Source organism: Mus musculus, chromosome 9 (genome assembly GCF_000001635.26).
Source record: "Mus musculus strain C57BL/6J chromosome 9, GRCm38.p6 C57BL/6J".
NCBI classification, from domain to species: domain Eukaryota; kingdom Metazoa; phylum Chordata; class Mammalia; order Rodentia; family Muridae; genus Mus; species Mus musculus.
In genome coordinates, this window is record NC_000075.6 from 42,396,139 (window position 1) to 42,418,912 (window position 22,774).

Below are 22,774 nucleotides of genomic sequence, written 5' to 3' on the forward strand. Positions count from 1 at the left end.
GGTGGACAACAGAATAGTTTTCTTCCTTTGAACATTTATCAGTTGTTTTCTGGGAGTGGGGATGGAATAGCTGATCCATGTTGGGCTGTGGCCACAGCCCTCAAGCCCATCCAGAGACTGATGCCCAGCCTCATATCAGCTCTCTGGGAAAGTCCCCACTTTGTACTGATGGAGCCGAAAGGGTAGAGAGGAACTGGTCCCAGCTAGTTCTTCCCCTGGGAGAGCCCGTTAGTGAGCAGACAACAGCCTCCCAAAATAGCTTGCAGAGTAGACAGATAGCTGCTAGGAGGGTCAGGCAAAGCTCTCTAGCTCTGGAGTAGGGAGTTGGAGCAGGTCTGTCCAGACAGAGGTATAATCTCTGAGGGAGAGCATCAGGAAAACAGGGGAACTAGTCCAGCCATTAGTATTTACACATCGTTCCCACATCTCAGAAGTTTCTGGGAAGCTGCCCAAATCTTAACCTGTAGGAGATGCTGTGGCCGATTTAATCTCAGGAGCATTCAGCCAGTGAACTGTGTTTGATGTCACAATAAGTATTTAGAAAGGCTCTTGGAATATTCTTATTTACAATATGGTAGTAAAGTACAAATTTCTAGACCATGAAAACCTCCAAAAAATTCGTTGCCATCTTACACAGGCATTAAACACAGGCACGTATTAGATTTGAAGGTGACCGATTGTCTTGAATTACTCGTGCATATAGCTGTCAAGCTACAGGTTTGTGTTTCCTGGGGAGCTTTTTGGGAGTCATGCCCAGTATGGAAAAGGGCTCCAGGTCACACAGCACAGTAATCACTTCCATGCAAAAGTTCATTGGTATTTTGTACAGCTCTGGGCAATCTGTCTGGAGAAGAGACAATCAAACCCCCTTTCTGAGGACACAGAAAACACTGGCAACAGGGGACCCAACTTCTCTCTGGTTCCAAGATTCCTCACTTAGTTTGTGATTTTTGAACAGAAATAACAGTTTAAAGTTTTCCGTCTGAAAAAACATTAGATAAGTCCATCTAATACTGTACAACCTCAGGAAAGATTTGTTGAATAAAACATGGCACTCGACTAAAGGAACCAGGCAAAAACAACAACCGATTCCCATCTCAGAAGCAATTACTATTGAAAATAGAACTATTAGCACCTGGGCCAATTGATAGTGTCGCAGTTAGCAACAGAAACACTATCCCTACCCATGCTCACTTTAAACAGGGAATCACACAATAAATATAGTTAGGTTTCCAGGACTTTGCTCTTTCACCAAAGAAAACTACACATCCTTGGTGTAGAGGTGGAAGATGGAGTCACTGGGTTAATTGTAGGGAAACCACTCTACTGTTACTTTGGGATGTGTTGGTCCACTATTAACACATTCTAGGACAACGGGCATGATCTTAAAGGGAAGGTTCATCTAAGACCTGGCACTATGCAGCAACTGAACTCCACAGACTAAACAAAGGTGTTTTGGAATATTAGTCCTAAAAGACTTATGTCAATTGCCCTATCTTTCTAATCTAAAAACTCATGTACAATGGCAGGGTGGCATATGCACAGTCCTTCACTAACTTAAGAGAGATACAGAGAGAAAGAAGGGCCCATGAGGGCTGAAGGAGTCAACTAGCTTGTTTATTTGTAGCTTTCCATTGTTGGCCTATGTCCTAGGTCTCTGAGACACAAGATATCAACACCAAGGCTACTACTGCCACTTCCTAACCCTGAGTCAAAACACAATCACGCTTTAAAGTCTCTCACATAAGCTAAAGGGCTAAATGGGTATCAGTGATGAGGGAGGAGGTGGACACCCTCATCTCCTGCAAGTACTGGAGCTAGCATTAGTCTGTGTTGTTTTAAAGACTTTCGCTGGCATATACAAATTGTGTTCGAAGTTAAATAAGAGAAAGTGAGCATCATTCAAAGTTAATACATCTTACCCTTGACAACAGAATTTAATTTACTTTTTTCCCTTGTTGTATCTGCAGACACATGTACACCTGCCCTTGCAATTACGGTGCCAACAAAAGTGTCTCTTTATAAATTCAAGAGCATGCTGATCAAGAGCTGTAGGAGATGCTGTCGTACTCACCTTGGTGCCGAACAAGAGCGAAGATGAAAGAGACCCAAATTCTAAGTAATGATGAATAATTCATCCTGGAATTTTAAAAAGAAAAAGGAAAAAAAGATCCCCTGCTTGCCAGAGTAAATAGAACACCAGGTGTGTTGGGTGGCAAATCCCGAGACACACCACAACCATCACAGAACAAATTCACATCCCAACATCAATCGTTCAGAGTTGGCTGTAATTCCCAGGAGGCTCACGGGTTGAGTTCAATAGTTGGGAGACAAAGTAGACCCCCAGAAGGCGGCTGCCTAGAAGTGTAGGTTATCAGGGAGTTAGATGGGAAAAACGCAAGCTGCAAGGACCAAGGGGAAAGTGTCTACTTTGCATCTGATTTAAAAAAAAAATAGCAGCGTCCAATTCCAAAAATGCAGGTCTCAGACCATGTCTCTGGGACTCTAACTTCTGCAAGACCCAACTCTCCAAATGTCCCTAGTCTCTGTCAGGATCCAGGAAATACTGGTTAAATTATCACGTGTTTCTCCAGGTAGGAGGATTCAGAGTATGCCATTCCTTCTCAATGACCTGGAGCCCGTCCATCATTTTACTGACTAGACGCACAGGTAGCCTAAGACCGTCTACTGACATTCCACAGTGAAATGAATGATCAATGGCTACTTTGGTGATAAAAGAAGAAGAAGAAGAAGAAGAAGAAGAAGAAGAAGAAGAAGAAGAAGAAGAAGAAGAAGAAGAAGAAGAAGAAGAAGAAGAAGAAGAAAAGAAAGAAAGAAAAGAAAAGAAAAGAAAAGAAAAGAAAAGAAAAGAAAAGAAAAGAAAAGAAAAGAAAAGAAAAGAAAAGAAAAAAAAAAAGCAGCACACCGGAGTAGCTCCTTGGAAATACAACAGAAATAGAGCCCCACACTCAAGCAACTCTCATTAGTTCCGGGAAGTTAATTAAAAGAAGGAACAGCACAAAACCAAACTCATTTGCATGTTAATTTACAATCAGCTGAGCGGGTGGCATTACCCCCTGTTAGGAGCGTGGATGGTCTGCACTACTCCAGAAAGCTGAGATACAAGCACACATGCAAGATCCAAGTTCACCATGCACTGGCCTGAGGACCAACATGCCGACCAGGAAACCTGTGCCTCACAGCATTCTTAAAGATAAACACCTTTCTCTTATCATTTGAGGTTATCAGAATCGCTCGGCCCAACTTTTAGGCAAAAGCAATGACTCCATACTGTGAGAGTCTTGTGGCAAATCTTCAGTTGGCAGGCATGCACATTGAAGTCTCAAGCACAAAGTAAACGCTAGCCAGCTTTGCTGCAAAGGACAGAGGGCTTCAGCAGGCATCATACACAGCTCTAGGGGAGGCAGGTGCCGTGCGAGCTTCAGGCCTTTGGAGGAGCAGGGCAGAGAGCAGCAGGGAGGACGATTCATTTAGACAGTTGTATTTATGAAAAACGCCACTAACCTGTTCTGTGGAGACTGGAGGAATTGAGTGAAAAGTATTAAGTCAAATCTTGGTGAGCCCGGAAAATTAGGTATAAGAATTCACGTCAGTTCTCCTCGCGTGGCTGCCAATTATTTCTGATCCCTGAAATCACGTCCGAATCCCATACTCTTAAAACCAAAAATTCAGTTAGTCCTGCACTAGAGTCGGGGGAGTGTTGAGTTGCAATCAAGTTGCTCTCTATTGATTAAGGAGAGGTAAATCTGAAGATCAGTTTCAGGATTGCGCGGAGAGGCTCTTTTCCTGAAAAACTAGACCTCCCCCCTCCTTTAAAAAGAGAAGAAAAAAAAGTGGATTCAGATGGAAATGTCAGGTACTTGGAGCTGAAACCTTGGTTCTCTCTGATCAGAATCACTTTGCTCTGAAAAACACAAAAGAAACCCTCCCTTTCTGTCTTTGTACCCAAAAGAAGGCAACTGTCTAGCATTACAGAATTAGCATCCTCCAGCATGGGAGAAACCCGACAAAGGGGGCTCCCGGCACATTTAAATGAAGTCCGTTTCTCTCTCTCTCTCTCTCTCTCTCTCTCTCTCTCTCTCTCTCTCTCTCTCTCTCTCCCTCTGTTTTTTCTTTCTCTTTATGTCTCTTTTCTTTTTTTTAAATCTATCTTTCTCTCGTTCCCTCCTCTCCTATTGTTCACATACAGGCTTTACCCTGTTTGTCCCCTACAGACATGTATAAAGTATTTAAAGAAATTTTCCCAGATGTGTCAAGGTTTCATTCCTTCTTCTCTCTGACTCTTAGACAGGTGAGCAGTGGCATCTCCCAGGCAGAACAAAGTGGGGAAAGGAAAATTACGCCTGTAACACCTCCACTCGTGCCCCTGAGGGTCTTCATTGGGAGGGGGGACAGGCCTCTCTTGCTCAAAGTGTCCAGGAAGAACTTTGTTCAAACAAAGGAAAACTGTGTTCAGCTTGATGCTTGCAGGATTCCAGTAAGCTAAATTCAATCCCAAGCAATTAGCCCAGGACAAATGCACATACAAGCAACATTAAATGGGCTCAGTGGGTTGTGTACACACACGCACACACACACATGTATGTGTGTCTATGTAAGAATAAAAATTAAAGAAGAGCTCATGAATCTGGACGGGGAAGTTTGAAGGAAGGAGTGGTGGAGACACACTCCTCATGTACAAACATCTCTAAGAAAAATTTAAACATGCAGAAGACTGTGAAAGTACCGCAGAAATTAAAATACTCAAAGGGGCATTCATAAAAAGAACAAGAAGAAATAATTTGGATGCAGCAGGAAAGGTCCTTTTGTAAATCAAATCAATTGGAATTTTAAATCTGTCCAGGTCTTTCTCTGGCCAGACCCTGATGTGTTGCCTAGACCAGAAATAAGAACTGAATCAAAACAACCCAGCTTTGCATATGCTGTGCTAAAGGCCAAGAGTGTTGGGAGAACCTGGTCTTTGCCATACGTTTCCCCGTCTTCAGCCAAAGCCCTGTGATAACTGTGTAGGCATTACACAATGTGTTCATTCTTTCGCTGGTAACGTGAATTCTCCCCATAGGCCCACTTACAGACGCCGAATGAATCCTTTCTTCCAAAAGGCACATATTTCTGTAACAGAAGACATAGGGTTTTGGTGTCCGTGTAAAATAAAATTAAATCCAAGTCCAAGACTCACCTAGAGAAGCCCTTGACTGGTCCTGATTAAACCTTTAGTGCGGTCTCATCAGACCTAATCGTCCAGAGGCAAAACAGGGTCTTACAAGCCCTGCTGGCGGCCCGTGTTAGCTGCTTTAGTTTCCTACTCCCGCACATTCAAGGATGTCTCTACCTCAGCCCTTTTTGATCCATATTAAATTCTTTATCCTCCTTGAGGTAGGACTGCTGCTGGCATGGCGACCATCTGGACAGAACCAAATTCACAAGATGGCAGCATAAATGAACAAGAAGGACTTGAGCAGGCCGGTGAGCACCAGGTGCTTGGGAAGAGGCTGGGCTGGCTGCTGGCTGGCTGGGCTGGAAGCTGGTCTGCGGGGGCGTGCTCTGGTTGTACACTCAGTGGTCACAGATGGGTGGATAACAAAAGCTTCTATTCATGGCAAGACTCATTTGGTTGAAAGTGTGAGGTCCGTAAAGGTTCCTGCCAGGATTTAGATGGGAGATGGATGATGAAGTTGGAGTGGTTAGTGCCAGTATCCAAGATAGCCATGCTTTAGGGACACGGCATAGATTGATGCTGCTTCTCCGTTGACAGAAAAGACACTAGGGAAAGAAACAAACAAAAATGAACTTCCCCCAAAGCAAGTAGAACAGGTGTTATGCACTGAATATTTCTGGTTTTGTCCTAGGTTTTCTGTGCCCTTTTTGTGAAAGAAATGGATGGTTGGCGTGACTATGACATGGTCTAAGATGTCCTGTTGGAAAGGTTTTGCTCCAGGGACTCCTGCCATTAACAAGATTCTGTAGGAGCTTGATCAAGCAGCTTTACTACATAACATCAGTGCCTACACAGGGAAACATTATATATATATAAACTATATAATTTATACATGTATGCACATATGCATATTGTATGATTCATTATAACACATATTTAATTTATGTATATCCTGTGTGTGTACATAATATATATGTATATATATATCTTTATTTATATATGTGTGTATATATGTGTATATCTTTATATACACAGTCATGTGCCACATGACACTATTTCTGTCCACAGCAAATCACATGGACAACAGTGGTTGCAAGAGATTACAGCACCAAGTTAGGTTGTAGTGGTCGTAATTTGTCTACGACCTCTACGACATCCAGCAATATGTTTCTTGGAAAGCAGCCTCATTACTGAGTTGGGAGATAAATGTGTAATGGAGAGATGCCCCCAAAGATGTTCACTCGCCTTGATTTCTCAAAACTTCTGGCCCTCAGATCCAACCCACTCTACTTCATAGCAGCTAAAATTCCTTTCCTGTGTACAAACATAATAGAAAGCAATTTCCCCCACAAGACAGCAGATTGCCTGGCTTAAAAGCTGCCCCTTGCCTCATCTCCTGATTGCAAGGCCGAAACTCAGGCTCGAGTTGTAGTCTAACTTAGCCAGAGTTGTGAAGGTCTGTGCTCCCAATGGAGCTAGCACCTTGGCTTGGGATGACAGGGGAGAAACTAAGGGACTCTATTCTGAGGGTGCTCAGCCAAGGAGGGTGAGATCTGGCACAGAATCAAGGAGATTCATTGACTTTAGAGATAATGGCTTTAACACTGGGTCAAAGGACCCCAGGGAAGACTCAAACACAGTCCTCAGACATTTACTACAAGTCTGGAGTAAGTGGTGGACCAGATCCAGTAAGACTGAAGGTCCAAAATCACTGTGGCAGATGGCAGGCAAAGACACCCAAAGGCTCTGAATGACAGTAAGCCCTACCTTCATGCAGGAAGCCACGCAGCACTGGGAAGCTCAGTGTGGTTCCCCTCTGTAGGCCAGATCGAACCAGGCACTGATCACAGAATCCAACCCCTTGGTCGCATGGAGTTGTCTGAAACAGCAGAGGCCAGGTAACGGCACCCTCCTACCCGGAGCTTGGAGGGAAACAGAGGTTGAAATTTTCATGATGTCAGAGAAGAGATCTAGAGTAAGGGTCAGGGGGATTTGATGCATAGAGAACACTGGGGATGGTTAACAAAGCACGGTGGGCAAAGAGAGGCCAGACAGCCACCAAGGGTATGTGCACTGTGTGCGTCCTGCAAAGCAGAAGAATTAAACCATGACGGAGAGCAGTTTCCCTAATCAGTTGTGATATCTTACTGAGTTCGGTGGCTGAGGCATGTCATCCCAATTACAGGAGGGACTGCAACAGGAGAATCTCAAGTTCAAGGCCTTTCTGGGCTTCTAAGTGAGCTCAGAGTCAGCCTGGGCAACCTAATAAGATACCTTCTCAAAATCAAAAGAGAAAGTGGGGCTGCAGAAGCAGCCCAGTGGTAGGGTGCTTACCCAGCATGCTTGAGACTCAAGGTTCAATGCCCGGTCTCATAAAGGAACTAGTCACAATCTCTGCTCCACTTCTAGACACAAGCCAGTTTTCAAATCTCAAACTGGAAGGCTGAAAAAGTAAGAGATGCCCTAAAGGAAGGACTGTGCGACACCATGACAAATATATATTTGAACAGGCTCCTCAGCTCAGCCTCACAAAGAGACTGTACACTCGGGAAAGGGGCTTCCCGGACATGTTAAGGACTTTTGAGCAAGGGGTTCAAGTCAACATCAATAGCTGAAGAATGTGGTATGAGGAGCCCAGGGGAGAAAAATAATGTCCTGGCAAAGCTTGGCTCCCAGGCATCTGCAGACCCATCTAGATGACATTTTTCCTAGTCACGAAGGTAAGTGGGAAGCTTGTGAGACATTCCAGCCTAGGTAGTGAGTACACAAGAGGATGCACCCTGGATGGAAGCGGGGATCAGCTGGTTACAATTAATGTCACGTTAATATACAAGTCACCTTAACACATCTTACCTTACAACCTTAACGTACAACTTATCTTCACTCGAGATGGATGCTCAGGACGGCTGTGAGTCATAGTTGCCTTGCCAATATGCTGTCTTTTTCAGAGCCAACTAACATGGCTTCATGTGTATGAGGGAAATACTGGAATGAAGGTCAGCAATGCCTTCCCTCATATGGAACAAACTGCAACACACGTTCACGGCTCTAACCCAGGGCCGTGGGAAGTTCCTACCACTTCAGTTGGAGTATGATTTGGTGGCACCAAAGCCTGTGTTGAAGCCTTGTTTCTCAACACAGAAGTGTTGAAGGTTGGGCTTTCAGAAGCGTTTGAGCGGAGAAGTGTTTGGGGGCAAATCAACTTACTGTCCTGTGAGGGCAAGTTACAAGCCCGGTAGGATAAGGCCACAGTGAGAATGGGTTGCTGTAAAGTTTCAGCTTTCTTTGTCCAATCTCTTTTCCATGGTGGCCTTTCCTCTTTTCGACATGCCTGGAATAGCATAAGTCTGCAAGAGGCTGAGCAGTGCCACCATTATGCTCCTGGACTTGGAGAATCACGAAGCCAGAAAACCTCTTTTCTTACAACTTAACTAACTGGTCTCTGGCATTCTGTTATAACAACAGACGATGGACTAAGACACTCACCGTCTTTCATAATATAATGCAAAGTGTTCTGTACCATCCGGATCTCCCAGTATATCACACTGGTTCAGTACGTAGTAACAGACTTCAGTGTCCTGAGCACGGGGAGCCTCGGATGGCAGCAGGTTAGATGTCTTGGTACCATATGCTCTAGAAAATGGAAGATAAATCCTTTAGATTCAAGGATACTGTTTTAATAAAACTTTCCAAACCTGGTAGCCAAGAACATCTCCTCCAAAGAGAAAGGCAACATATTTACTATATAGCTGTGAAAGAATCTCCTTTCTTTGTTTCTTTGGGATCTGAAAGCTACACATTCTAGACCCAGGAAAATTGCTCTAACAATGGAACTTAGCCAGCATGGAGCTGGGCTGAGAATGGGAACAAATTCTGTAGCAGCTACAGGCTTCAGTGCAAACAGCTTTGCCACTTGGGCCATAGGTCTAGCTGACCATTTGATGTTGAATATGTTAGTAGTGGAAAGAGATGAAATGGGTAGATCAGAGCAAACCCCAGTGGTTCAACTACAGTACAGGCCCCTGGTGTTCTGTAGCAAGGTTACGCCTCTGGCAGCAAAGAGATCTGCCTCTTCAAAATCAGTTCCTGGCATGTGACTGGGGTCTCTGGTGGGACATTTGCCCAAGAGACAAATGGCCATTTGTTCCTTTCTTTTATGATCTGAGCCCATTAGACCCAAGGTCAACAGGCAGGCAGACCCCAGAAATCTATCATAGGGTGGAAATGATACACTGAGAAGAATCATGAGCAAGCTGCTTAACATAGCTCAGGCTCTGTCACCAGTCACAGTGGCAGCAATACACCTGCCCCAGATCTGGTCATGTAGATGAAGGTATATATAAAGTTGGTGTAGGTGGTGTGTGTGTGTGTGTGTGTGTGTGTGTGTGTGTGTGTGTGTGTAGCAGATAGATGGTAGCTATGTGATAGCCTCATATGTATGTCTTGTGTGGTACTTTTGGAAACTTTCATGAGAATGTTGGTAATGTTAGCAATGAGGAGGAGGCATCTTCCCAGTGTGTGGAGCTTTGGATAATACATTGTGTCATGTACTTTGTACTGAAGGAGAAGTGTTTTGAGCAGACAGTATGTATAAACTCAGAGGCGGTGCTGAACCACATTGCCAGCTGGACATTGGCTTAAAAAGTTGGAAAATCAGGGACAAGGATGCCTGGAGTGGAGACGTGTGAGCAGACAGAAGGGCGTGAACACACAGTGTGAAGATCTTTATGTCATGTGTAAACACCCACAAGAGCATCTGCTACAGAAGAGGGACTCAGTAGGCAGAACCACTCAAGCGGCTGACATGAAGCAGGGGTTGTCAGTATTGATACAATGGGTACATTTATAAGGTGGCCACAGTCATGGGGACTGGGGTAGAGGGGACCAAGTGTATGAACTCCCATTCAGCAAGACTCTTCTAGTGCCTCTGATCTTCAAATGTCCAATCTGTGGAGGACAGTGCACAGCTGAGTCCCTTGACATGCCACTCAGGGACAGTTACTGACCTCTTTGCAGCAAAATGATTGAAACAGAACCACTCTTATCATGGAAGAGTGAGCAGAGATAAAGCCCTAGTTTAAATATTTATAGTTTAGATACGAAGTGTCCTCCAAAGGGCTCGTGTATTCAAGGCTTGGTCCGGATGCTAACGGTGTTCAGAGCTAATTCTTTGGGGAGGCAGCTGGTTTCTGAAGGCTCTGACATTGACTAATGCTCCACGGGTTTAACATGTTTTTAAAAGTCTTGGGAAGTGACAGAGCTGTGGAGGAGAGCCAGGTGGGAGGAAATAAGTCACTTGAGGGCATGTCACTAAAGAGCACATCTGGTCCTTTGTTACTTTAACTTTTTGCTTTCCAGGTTTCATGAAGCAGGCACCCTCTGCAGCATGTCCCTGGCACCATGATGTTACCATGATGTTCTGCCTTACCCTATGGCCCAAAGCTATGGATCTAATCCCTCGGTCCGGGCAATCCGAGATTGGAACACGTGAAACTGCTCAGGTACTTGGCACAGTGATAAAGAGTCTGCCCAATGCATGAGAGCATGCTTTTCTTGCCTAGAGGCTTGAGCCAGAATAACTGATGGAAGGAAGGCTTGCAGGATGCAAGATCCTGAACACCTCCCTCTCCTAGGAAAGGCCTTTCCCAGCAAAGGGGCTGTGAATATGGGCCCCTGGCAGTGGATATGCCATTAGGCTATAAAAAAAACATGAATGAGATGAACAGTGAAGTACATTGCTTGAGAAGCAGGTGCAGGAGACACAGAGGGTGGTCCCTTAGCAGAGGCCATGGCATCACCCCATGGGACCACAATCCTGGGCACCCTGGGCTCCTTGTGTCAAGACCAGCAGATGGGGTGAACAGGAGGGGCATAGGGCTGAAGTCACAAAATGGGATTAAGGACGACTAGTAAAGCAGAGCTTGAGAGACTCGTTTTGGCACCTCTTGGCATTATTTTGCTTAGTTGTGGCTGAGGGACAGACTGAGAAGCACATGGTTATCAGGGCCTCAGGATGTTCTCTATTAAGGTTTGGATGAAGAGGCTAGGTAAGACTAGCATACAAGAGCTGCGGAGCCCTTCCATGGAAGGAGTCCACAGACATCAGTTATGGCCTTGAAACCAACTGCCATAGAGGGCAGCTGTACATCACTTCTCCCAGGCACCTGACCTCCCTCTTCCCAGGTCCCCCTCAGAAAGAGAGGATACTCAGAGACTAGAGGAGTTTCTCAGCTCTGTCTGGGGAATTAGAGCTGTTCTTGCTTCAGGCGGACAGTGGAGAACAGTGAAGCTGCACCTGTCAGACCCTTCAGTGATTTCCAGGAGACTGTGAGGAGAGTGGTGAGCAGATAGCTTCCAACAGCCACCCCTTCAGTGTCCTCGACACATTCAAAATGGCAGCTCATTCCTGTTCTTCTGCTCTATGGCCTGCCCTCTGCCACCACATCTCAACTTTTCCTTCCCAAGAAATTGAAGCTGGGACCTTGGTGTCTTGAACTCTGTAGCAATGGTTCTGATTCTGTCCTGTTCCCCAACTGGTTCTTGATCTGTCAGTAAAGAAGCCACAGGCCAATTGCTGGGCAGAAGGAATAGGTGGGACTTCCAGGTCCCTGGAGGCAAAGAGACAGACACAAGGGAGGAGAGGAGAGTTTCACCATGCTTCTGATGGAGAATGGTTGAAGGGCCGTGTGAGATCTCAAAATGGAGTAGTGAGGGACATTTATCAGGGGATAAATGTGACTGAGCCACTAAAGTTTAGGGCAGGTGGGAGGTGCAGTAAGGAATAAGGGTATGATAGCTGCGTGTGTGCGTGTATGCGTGTGTGTGTGTGTGTGTGCGTGTGTGTATGCGTGTGTATGTGTGTGTGTGTGTATGTGTGTGTATGCGTGTGTATGTGCGTGTGTGTGTGTGTGTGTATGTGTGCATGTGTGTGTGTATGCGTGTGTATGTGTGTGTGTGCATGTGTATGCGTGTGTGTGTGTGTGTATGTGCGTGTGTGTGTGTGTGTGTGTATGTGCGTGTGTGTGTGTGTGGGGGGGGGTCCATAATGTCCATAATGAGTGCATGGAAGTCAGAGGAGTACTATCAGGAGCCATCTCCCTCCTCCCACCTTTATTTATACAGGTTCCAGGTGCAGGCTGCCATGCTGCCACTACAAGTGCCTTTCCTTGCTGAGCCACCTTGCAGGCTCAGGGTTTCATTTTTATAGATAGATTTTTAAAACACAGAGTAAACATTTTCAAATTTTCCATATTTTTCAGCAGAGTATGATAATAATAGTTAATTGCACACTGCAAATATTGAGTTTAGATGACAAAACAAATGCTTTAGGATCCTACGTTTCAAAAATTATTTCCCTAGGTTCTATTTTTTTCTGTTCTGGCTACATTTATGTTCTATATTCTGGGTCTGGGTCAATATTCATATGAAAAATATGATGTTAGATCTTTGAAAAAATCAGAGTGATGCTTATTAATGTTTATTTATGAATCAGAATACTCCCTAAAGGCTCAATAACAAAAGATGTTCATATTTGAAATTTTAGTCATGTTCTAATGCCAACTTAAGTGTCTCTAATGGAAAAATTCATTATTATTCTGTGATGTTGGGATGCATCTGGGCCTCAGACATGGCAGGCGGGTTCTTTACCACGAAGAACCCAAGCAGCCAAGCAGTTAAAATAGTAAGTTCTAGGTACACCCAGGTAGCTGAAACCTCAGAACCGGCTTTCTTCAAATAACCTTGCTAGCACACTGAGATTGGAGGGGCACAGGTTCACCATGTTCTCTGACCCCCAAGGAACAGCATGCGGTTAGTCTAGAAGACACTTCAACGACAAGCAAAAATCAGCTCCCGACCAAAGCTTTTTACAGGCAATAAGCACAAGATGTTAGGGCAAGTGATCTGCCTTGTTGGGCACTCAGCTGAAACCGAGTGCTCACAGGTCGTTACACCTAACACTTGTGCCTTCTGTGGCAGAGATGAAACCTCCAAAGCCAGCGCCAGAGGAATGATGGTTCTTAGGATCGGTGATATATGGGATTCATGGTGATAACTGACATGTCAACCTGATGTGGCAGAGAAACACCAACTATATAGGAAAGCACAACTTTGGGTGTGTCTGGGGGATTATTTCCAGAAACACGGAGATCTGAAGTAGTCTGATGGAATCATCTTGTCCACGGATGGACAGACTCAGAATCTGACAGTTCAAGAGTCTGTGGAAACTGGCCAGTGGGGCCCAGTTAAAAAACATCTGGCACTGGTGATGTGCCTCCTATGGGTCTATCTTTACCCAGTTACTCGTTCCTGCTTCTCCTTCTGTCAGTTTCACCAGGCACTGTGCACTGTCTCCCGATTAGCCCAAAACTGTGAAGTCTCTGGAGAGTCTGCTAAAATAATTCCTTCTTCTCCTATGCCTGCATCTTTTCACAGTGACACAAAGCCTGACCAATACCACTTATGACGTCAGTCATGTGTTGAATACAAAAGCCTAGGTCTACAAAGCCTGCCTGGGAAGGTAAACTTTAAGAGCTCATAATGTCGAGCCCAAGAACAGTGATGTTGCAGACTCTGCAGGGATGTATCACATAATGGACCAAGGCAGCTTTACACTCTTTTGGTTTTGTTTTATTGAGACAAGGTCTCACTGTGTAGTCCTGGCTGGCCTAGAACTCTCTATAGACCAGGCTGGTCTCTAGTTCATGGAGGTGCACCTGCCTCTGTTTCCCAAGTGTTGGGATTAAAGGTGTGAGCCACTTTTCCTGGTCCTTTATATGTTAATTTTGTATTATCTTACTGGAGAATAATCTGACGATGTCTGTCAAATTTCCAAAAGCTCTGGCTTTCTGATCCAAGCAGCCTCATAGGTGTGAAGACAGTTTGTAGATGATTTCAAACATTAGAGAGGCACATCGAAAGCAGCAGAGAGAATGAGAAGAGAAACTTAAGTTTCAAGCAATGAGGTACCAGTGAGACACATCAGTGCATACAATGAATAATTACATTGTATACAGAGGCTTAGATGATTCTCTATGTCCTATTACAGAGACAGTTCCAAGATACACTTCATGAACAAAAAAGCAAGGCTTGTGACTATACATAAGCCAGACCACTTGCTATGTGAGAAGAAAGCCATTACAATGCACACTTGGGTTTGCTGTTATTTGTGTAAACTCTGAGAAGACACAAGAAAGGAACAAAAGATGAAGTACAGCTATTACAACGGGGCCTTTCAGTGTCTATCTTTCTTACGTTGCTGGAGTTTTGAACCTTGTGGAAGATTCCTGTTTGGAAATTAAGTTTGAACATCCTAATGTCATCTCTTTGTAATGTAAAATATGAAACAAACTGAATTTTAACACAGCGGACAGTTGGCATCACCCCTGCTGTATTTCTTGAGTAGAACAGACACCTGTCCTCGGCTCTCCTCTCCTTACCTCCTTCCTGCCTGTCTCTCTCGTGGCTTTTCTCACTTTGTGTTACTCTGATTGTGTTACTTTGGGTTACCAAGAAGCACTCAAGGACAAGGAGGCTGTGAAGGGCTCCACACATTCAAATTGCATTGGAATGAATGGGTTTGGCAGACCCAGATCCTGCAAGCAGAGTAGATAACCTATCTACTATTTTGCCTATTTTGCAGGCAATATTTACACTGCTTACGTATAAATAGTCCTTTGTGAAAGCCAGCGAGAAAAAGCACCAGCGACAGCCTTATCCTCTGGTAAGGGCTCCACTGGGTTCTAAGTGGATTTATCCCCTTTCCTTGATGACAAATGTCAATTGTGGTTCACTTGGAACTCTGGCATGTCCCTGACATTAGTCTCAGTTGGAACTGTGGTCCCTCCCACCTTTGGCCCCATACTGAAACTAAGAATAACGTGAGGTTAAAAACCAAGTTACCAGTCTCCTTACCTCATGTTCACTTTTACCAATAGCATCAATGACATGTACCCACCATGGCGGCAGGGGTCTCAGTGGATGGGTGGTTCTGCTCCAGAGCGAGTTCACACTGAATGCCGTCTCATGAAGAGCTCTACAGCACCAGAGGATTTACAATGACAGAGTGGGGTTTCAGCTCCAGCACGACACACAGCTGTCAGCTGGCTACAGCCAAGTCTCATTTCCCAACTCTGTCACTTTGGACCTAAATGGCCAATCTGTGCATCCATTTCCCTCATTGGAGAAAAAGTCAACAGGAAAAGCAATGGGAGTTCCTTTTCCAGAGGGGTTGGAAAGGGACATGTGACCTCGGGGGTGGCTCTGTGACCTGGCAGCTGGAGAAGGCAACAGCGGCAGGCTGAAGGCTGGATGCCTGGATGTGTATCTATATTTTCAGTACTTCTCCAAGTACTAAACGGTAATGAAATAGAATTCAGCCCGAAAGTGGAGGGCATGCATGCCATGGGTTCTTTGAACTCTGATCAGGAAGTGGACATCACCTTGAACTTAGATAGAGCTACACGCTTCTGAGGTCTCGAGAACTTCGTGGACACTGGCTCTGAAGTACAGAAGCATCCTCCTCGGTCTTTAATTTTCAAAAGAATGTTAATTCCTAGCAGCTTACCAAGAAATGGTCGATAAACAGATACATGTAAAATGTCCCAAATGCCAAACTTGTAGAAAGTTATCTTTTGTAGAAAAATGGCCCTTGAATAACAACTGGCAGATCTGTATTTTACCAAAATGAAATTTTCAGTCTTATTCAATACAGAGGGTGCTAAACAGAGAGATGGATGAGGATAAGCAAAGAATAAGCAAGTAGCATAGATGTCTAAACTTTTGCTAACAGATAAAATCTTTTTTTTTAAAGAAAAATTTTAATTGAGATTTTTCAACCTCAGTGAAATTCCAATTACCTTTGGCAAGCCATTCTGTTACTAGCTTAGGCCAATCTCACCAAGAAGGCACCCCCAGAATCAATGTTCATCTTTAGCTGTATAAAACCCACCACATATCTTTGACCCGCTGCTCCGGAAGAAACACTCAGAACACAAGGAGTAAATGGACTTGTATTTTTAATTTTTTTAAAGATTCTCTCTCTATATATATTAATAAAAAGTGCAAAGAATAGACCTTCATGTTTAAATTATATTCTAAAATAAAATATATATATATATTTATATTTCCATTAACTGCAGGAGACAACTGTAAAGGGCCTGAGAGTCCAGTCCCCTCTCGGTCACTAGAATAAACATACATTTTAAGGAAGCACCTATGAGAAATGGTAGAGTTCACAACAACAGTTGGGGACACAGAGCTTCTGGGCATTCTTGAAAGCAGATTGTTTGCATTTTAGTTTTACATGAAATGAAAGGAAAAGTGAAATTCATAAACAGAAATTATCGTACATACAAACTACAGAGCATTCTGGAGTCACGCCCTACTTGCCCAGGGCCTAAGCTACAGTGCGGAGGGAGAGCCACACTCACATGTGTTAGGAAAAGCTATTGGTGGCAAGGCTCCCGTGGTGACCAATACTGCACAACCAAGTGTTCTCTGCTCCCAGCAGGGCCGGTAGGGTGACATTGCTGAAAATCCCAGTTGGAACTGCATCTGCTCTTCGTTCCCTCACACAGCTCCTTCTTTTTCTCGGGGTAGCACTGCAGCCCTCGGCTACGTGGCTTCATTTTCACCAGAGGGTCTCTAAGAACAAGGGGCGTTCAGCTCTGCTGCTGTCTTGTGCATTTATGGCAATGGGCTGCAGACACAGGCAACTGTGGACTCCCCCGATTTAAAACAATCCAGGGTATCTCAACAACCCAAACTAAGAGATCCCTCTGGAGCACAGCTTCAGCAGCTCTGCCCACAGGAGGACCCTGGGCTTAGGTTTGGCTTTCTCGTGTTACTCCTTTCCTTCCCCACAACCGAAAAGACTTTCTGCTTTAGAAAGGCATGTTCTCCCTGCCGTGCCCAAGGCGCGCTCTGTATACCAGCGAGGGCAGCTTTTCGCCTCCTAACTGCCAACCATATGCTTCCACTCAATCTGATGAAATCAATGTTACATACAAACAAGCACGACGGATAACATGCAGGCTCAAAGGTCCACGGTCTTTTCTCTCCTCCTTCTGGGTCTGTTATAAAAATAATTTTGGTTATAAATGTCTACACAGCACCGATTTTATTTCAAAACCAGCTTCTTTCCTCAGCCACCCAAGTGAATCTGGAAAGACGCATGCGCAAACGGCTTCCTCATTTACTGCTGTTAATTCTAAAAGGCCAAGGACTGTACTTAAGATTTTCTTAATTGGAAAAGATTCGGCAATTATTCAAACCGCCAATGACAATGCTCTGGAAACACCCACGCCGGTTGGGTTGGATGAGACTCCTTTTCCACGCAGCTGTAATAAAGGATTAGGCCTGCAGCAGAGAAACACTGTTGAGTAATAACAGAAGATACGAGTTTCAAAGCGTAAAAAAGCCTCTCAGAGAACTCTGTCATATAGAAAATATCTCATTGTGACCAAAGTGTAAGCGCTCACTCTGCCTTCTGCCCTGGGACAACAGTGGCTCCAAAGTTCAAAAATAAGAGTGCAACTGTTTCCCAGGCTGACAAAGCAACGTCTCCATTACAGTTTCTCTTGCAAATTCCTCCGCACTCGCACGCACATACACAAAGCAACCAATCTTCATCCTCGGGACACGGCTGCCATACTCTTTTTTTTTTTCTATTTCCAAAACTCTGTCAAGAAAATGCAATTGCAAAATAACTGTCCTCGTCTATACTGGCCTGATCCCCGCTGCTCATTTTTCTTTTCTTTTTTCTTTTTCTTTTTTTAGGATTCTGAGACAAAGTCTGCAGCAGGAGACCCGGCTTCATTCATCTTTCTAAACCCTTTGGCTTTCACCCTTAGTGCTGCAGTGAATTCGGGCCTGCCTCAGGAGGCCCGGGGCAGCAGCCTTAGAGATGCTGAACCTGAAGTGCGGTGGCAAGAGAGCAAACACCTGCCACATGGCGGAGGAGGGAACTTAAAGACTACACCTCCCATCCGTGAAGAGGTCACATGGGTCACCTAAAGCGTTTACTCCACAGTAAGTTTGGAGGAGGGGGGGAATCACATATCAAATGTTAAAAGCCAGAACAAAACAAGAACTAGAACAGAACTAAATAGAAACAGCAAGGAAACCATCCAGATTAACAAAGAATGGAAGGCCAAAGAAAAAGATTTCAGAATAGGAGAGTAGGTGAGGGGCTGTGTCAAAGGTCAAGTGCTTTATACACACACACCCCTGCAAAAAACACCTGGGGGGGTGACACTGAAAGTTCACTCACAGATTAGGCAAAAATCATTCCACGGGGGACATAAAATACAAAACAAAAAGAGTTGTTCAGACGCATCATCACAAAGTCCCAAGAAAAAGGTGGGCCTCAGCTCCCTGTGATTAAATCTCTCCCGTTAGAGAGCCGAGAGCGCCGCTTCCTTCACAAGGATGCCGCACAGGTGGAAAGCCTGCAAGCTTTCTCCCCAGTCCCACCACTTGCTTCACACTCCTGGCCAGCTTCTCAGCCCATGTTCTGCTAAGGAGTGAGTATCTACAACTCTTCCTTCATTTCCAATAGCTTATGCGATAAAGCTGTCAGGAAGTACATTCATTGAACATGAAGAAAAAACCCCTAGAACAGGACGAGTGCCAGGTGACGGGAGTGACAGCTGATCTACCCTGGAGGGGCTCCTGGGGCGCAGAGGTGCTGGAGCGGTTAGAATGCCCAGCGCAGGCTTCCAGGGGAGTAGCGAGTTTCCCAGGGCTAACACTCCGCCTACTTCTCTCTAAAACCTAACCGAGTTCCTGAGATCAGAATCAGACTGGAAATGCTTAAAATACTCAAAGTCACTTAAAACTGGGAACGAGAGGGGGAAAAACAGACACACCAACAACAAAACCAAGTTAAATTATGAACAGAGTAAAACTACCAGGTAAGTGGGTACAAGTCAGAATGAAAACCAGACCCAGGACCCCCAAATGGAAAGGAGGAGGAGGAGGGGCAGGGAAGGAAGAGCCAGAGAAGGCCCTCCCTAGGAGGACCCCCATCCCTCCCTAGGAGGACCCCATCCCTCCCTAGGAGGAGCCCCATCCCTCCCTAGGAGGACCCCATCTCTGGATGTGAACACTGCATCACCCCTCTGAGGGACCACACTGTCTTTGGGCTTAGCAGGAAAGAGCCCAGTGGCTGACAAATCCCAATGACACAGTAAGAAGCCGGTGGTTTCTGTCATCTTTGGGGGGTAGGGGAGAGGGGGGGAAGAGGGAGGAGGAGGGGGAGGGAGAGAGGGAGACAGGCATGCTCTCACATAAAGACTGGAGATGCAGCCATGTCTGCTAACTGATCTGAAAAAATCTGTGGTAGAAAATACCAAAAACCTATCCATTCTAGGGGAAGAAAATATACAAAACCCCTCCAAAGCTAAACAAAACCCAAAACAAAATGGAAAAGTCCTTCCTCCTAAAGAAAAGCACGCTGGAAACAAACACCCTGCAGGAAGTCCTTATGTGAGTTTTTACAAGGCTGGTAGAGGTTATTTTGTTTTTGATTCCACAAAAATTTTATCTCCATCCCTAATGCCAAAGGAGTGCAGTGCCCGGGAGCTGTACTTCATCTCCTCTGGGCCAAACGGGGCCTCGTGGTCAAAGTAGTAGAGAAGCATGCTGCTGGTGGGCAACTGCACCAGGGTCTTTAGCTGTTTCTTCAGTTCGGCTACTGTCTGGTCCAGGCGGATGCTCATTTCCTCCACTTGGTCATTGAAGTGAACTTCTACTTTCGCACTGCTCTGGGGTCTTAGGTCCACTTCTGCCAAAGGCTCCAATTTCCCATATTTTGTAATGAGCTCATGATACCTAGAAGGAGAAAAAGAAACTCACCTTCAGCTACTCACAACATACACAGGTAAGTGACACGGCTACCCTCAGTATCTTCTCATCCTGTCTGAGACTGCCCCTTCCTTCCTACATGTACATCCAGCTACCCAGTGACTACTGTGTCCTGACATAGCTACTCTGCTGAGACCACAGTAAAGCCATGCGCTCATGGATAGAACACCATCCTGAAATGGTCCCTAAACCCTCGCTATTTATACAGCAGCTTGGAGGGGCCGAGGGTGTCTCCCGTAGTGGTTACCAAACACACAAGAAGACCTGGACTGAATAAAAGAAGCCACGGTGCACACATGTAATCTGACACCGCGGAAGTGTAGGTAGGGGAATTACAAGGCCAAGGTCAGTCTTGGCTATATAGGACCCTGTCTCAAGCAACTGGGTAGGAATGAACAGTTTGTGAAAGAAAATAACTAGAGAGACTGGTGCTACAAAGGCCACAGGACCACAGGGAGGAGCCAAATGCCCCCAGAATGTCCGTCTTTGTTTGTTTGTTTCTCTTTCTTCTTTCTTTTCTTTCTTTCTTTCTTTCTTTCTTTCTTTCTTTCTTTCTTTCTTTCTTTCTTTCTTTCTTTCTCTTCCTTTCTTTCTTTCTTCCCCCCTCTCTCTTTCTTTCTTTTTTCTCTCCCTCCCTCCCCTTCCTTCCTTCCTTCCTTCCTTTTGAGACAGGGTTTTCTTTATGTAGCCATTGATGTCCTGGAAGTCTCTCTGTAGAACAGGTTGGCCTTGAACTCGCCTCCCAAGTGCTGGGATTAAAGATGCATGCACCCTTTTGGGGTGTTACCACTGAGAAAGGAAACCGCCTAACTAAGCACCTGCTTCTTAGTAATGCAGGGGAAGGGAGGGGAGATGTTTCTGGATGCTCCAATTATATAGAACAACAAGATGACTATCAGCCATTATCCAGCTCTTTCAAGGAAGTCTTGTTCCAACGTTCCAGCTTGGCCTCAGCCAAATACAAAACAGTTATCAAAGGATCAAGGACTCATTCTTGGAAAAAGAAGACAATAAGTAATATTCCATTATCAGGACAGTAATAAAAAACAGCAAAGCCCAGAATGAGGAAAGTGAGTTATAGGGGTGAGAACAGGGTCCCTAATATTAAATTCCTACATGGAAATTCTTGTATCCACTGCCAGCCTTGAAGGAATTAAGTCTGATTTGATGGAGGAAGTTGGGCAGACTCCTATATACCAGACAGGAGGAAGAACGCACCATTATTAGCTTTACCATGACTGAGACTCGCTGAGGTTAATTAAGGATCAGAACTCGGCAGTCACGTAGCACTGTGCTCCAGCTCGCCGACTCCTGGCTTCTACTCAGTACAATCAGTGTCATAACAAGGTTAGTAGAACACTAATGACACAGTGAGACTTTGCGCTGAGAGATGGAGGGGAGAAACGGGGTGTAGTAAAAATAGCATAGGCCCTGACTTTCAAGTCTATGCTATGATTAATATGACTCTGCAGCTCAGTCCTTTGGAAGTTCCGCTTCCTCGTTAGCAAATGCTAAGTCCTGCCCTTCCCACCTGAAAGGCAGCCATAAATTAAACAAATGGTGAGTAACCCCCATACAGTCTAAGTTCATATCCAAGTAAGACATCCTCGTCACAGTCCTCCTGCCCTGGAGCTTACAACAGTAAGATACACACACCTTAGAGACTCAAGTCTCCTCAGGAGTGACTTAGAGAGGGCGCTGGTGTGACTGTCAGCCTGTAGACTGTCTCCCAGTGTTGGAGCCCAGATTAAAACAAAAAAACAAAACAAACAAACACATCCACCAGGGTAACAGCAGCAACACAGGAATGGAGGGTATAACCTAACAGCTGAACTTTTCAAAGGGAGCCCAGAGCTCTGTAGTATGTGGGTCAGCAGATCATGAATCAGATCTTCAGACCATACCAACCACTGTGGAGAAAGAAGGTAAAGAGAGAAAGTCTGCCTCACTAAAAACAGCAGAGCCAGGAATGGATGGAGGAGCCAGGATGGATGGAGGAACCAAGGATGGAGCCAGGGATGGAAGAGTCAGCCAGGTCAAGGTAGAACCAGAATAGAGAAAACCTCCAGAGATCAGAAGTCTGTCTGTCTGTCCACCATCAGGATGTCAGGGCTTCATTGAAGGCAAAGCGATCAGAGCACAGCAGGACACAGAAATCCAAGTGAACAAACCCACCAGGATTTGAGGTTACAGATAGCTGAAACCTTTCCCCACATCTCCTGTCACCTGCCTTCATACACCTGGAGTCAACTGTGTTCCTGCAAATGAAATTTAAAAATAGCAGCAGAACCCTTATGGTCAAAAGAGCTGACCCCAACTTAAAGATTTCCCCTCCAGACTACAGAAAAGTAGAAACAACACCAACATTCTAGCCCCCAAATTCTTCCTAGAAGGGAGAAAAGAAGCAGTAACAAAGGGGTCAGGAGAGCTAATACACGCCATGCTTCAGCACTCTGAGACATGCCCACTTTCACACATAAGCTGTATAAGCCACAGAAATGGAAAGAAATACCACAGGAAGAAGAATGGAGGGAGGAACAGGAACAAGTTCAACAGTGGAGGCAGATCACAGTCTCAAAGCAAGCACCATGGAAAGAAAGGCACCGGGAGCTCGGTGGCCTAGGAAGAAGGAACGGAAAATACAAAATCCCAAGAAGTCAAGGGGACAGGTGACCTGGGGTATGGTGAACCTCTGCAGGGGCAAGAGGAAGGGAAGAGAGGAGGGAGGGC

The 22,774-nt window shown here is 45.1% G+C and overlaps 2 protein-coding genes across 10 annotated transcripts in view; both read right to left on the reverse strand.

Annotated features, from left to right (window-relative positions):
* The window catches only part of Tecta (tectorin alpha), a 72,069-nt gene extending 66,517 nt beyond the window's left edge, over positions 1-5,552 (reverse strand). For 2 of the 5 annotated variants that reach the window (NM_001324548.2, NM_009347.4), the window contains exons 1-2: positions 3,526-3,809; positions 2,075-2,139 (exon numbers count right to left, since the gene is read on the reverse strand). In NM_001324548.2, the coding sequence (NP_001311477.1) occupies positions 2,075-2,138 (64 nt within the window). In that variant the 5' untranslated portion in view covers position 2,139; positions 3,526-3,809. Of the gene's footprint in view, positions 1-2,074; positions 2,140-3,525; positions 4,037-5,200 lie in introns of those variants that run through there. The other 3 variants (NM_001378602.1, XR_379110.3, XM_006510152.2) reach the window with 3 other exon arrangements.
* A 10,625-nt stretch (positions 5,553-16,177) lies between these two features.
* The window catches only part of Tbcel (tubulin folding cofactor E-like), a 59,923-nt gene continuing 53,326 nt past the window's right edge, over positions 16,178-22,774 (reverse strand). For all 5 annotated transcript variants that reach the window (NM_001378604.1, NM_173038.5, XM_006510396.4 and 2 more), the window contains one exon: positions 16,178-20,011. In NM_001378604.1, the coding sequence (NP_001365533.1) occupies positions 19,693-20,011 (319 nt within the window). In that variant the 3' untranslated portion in view covers positions 16,178-19,692. The remainder of the gene's footprint in view (positions 20,012-22,774) is intronic.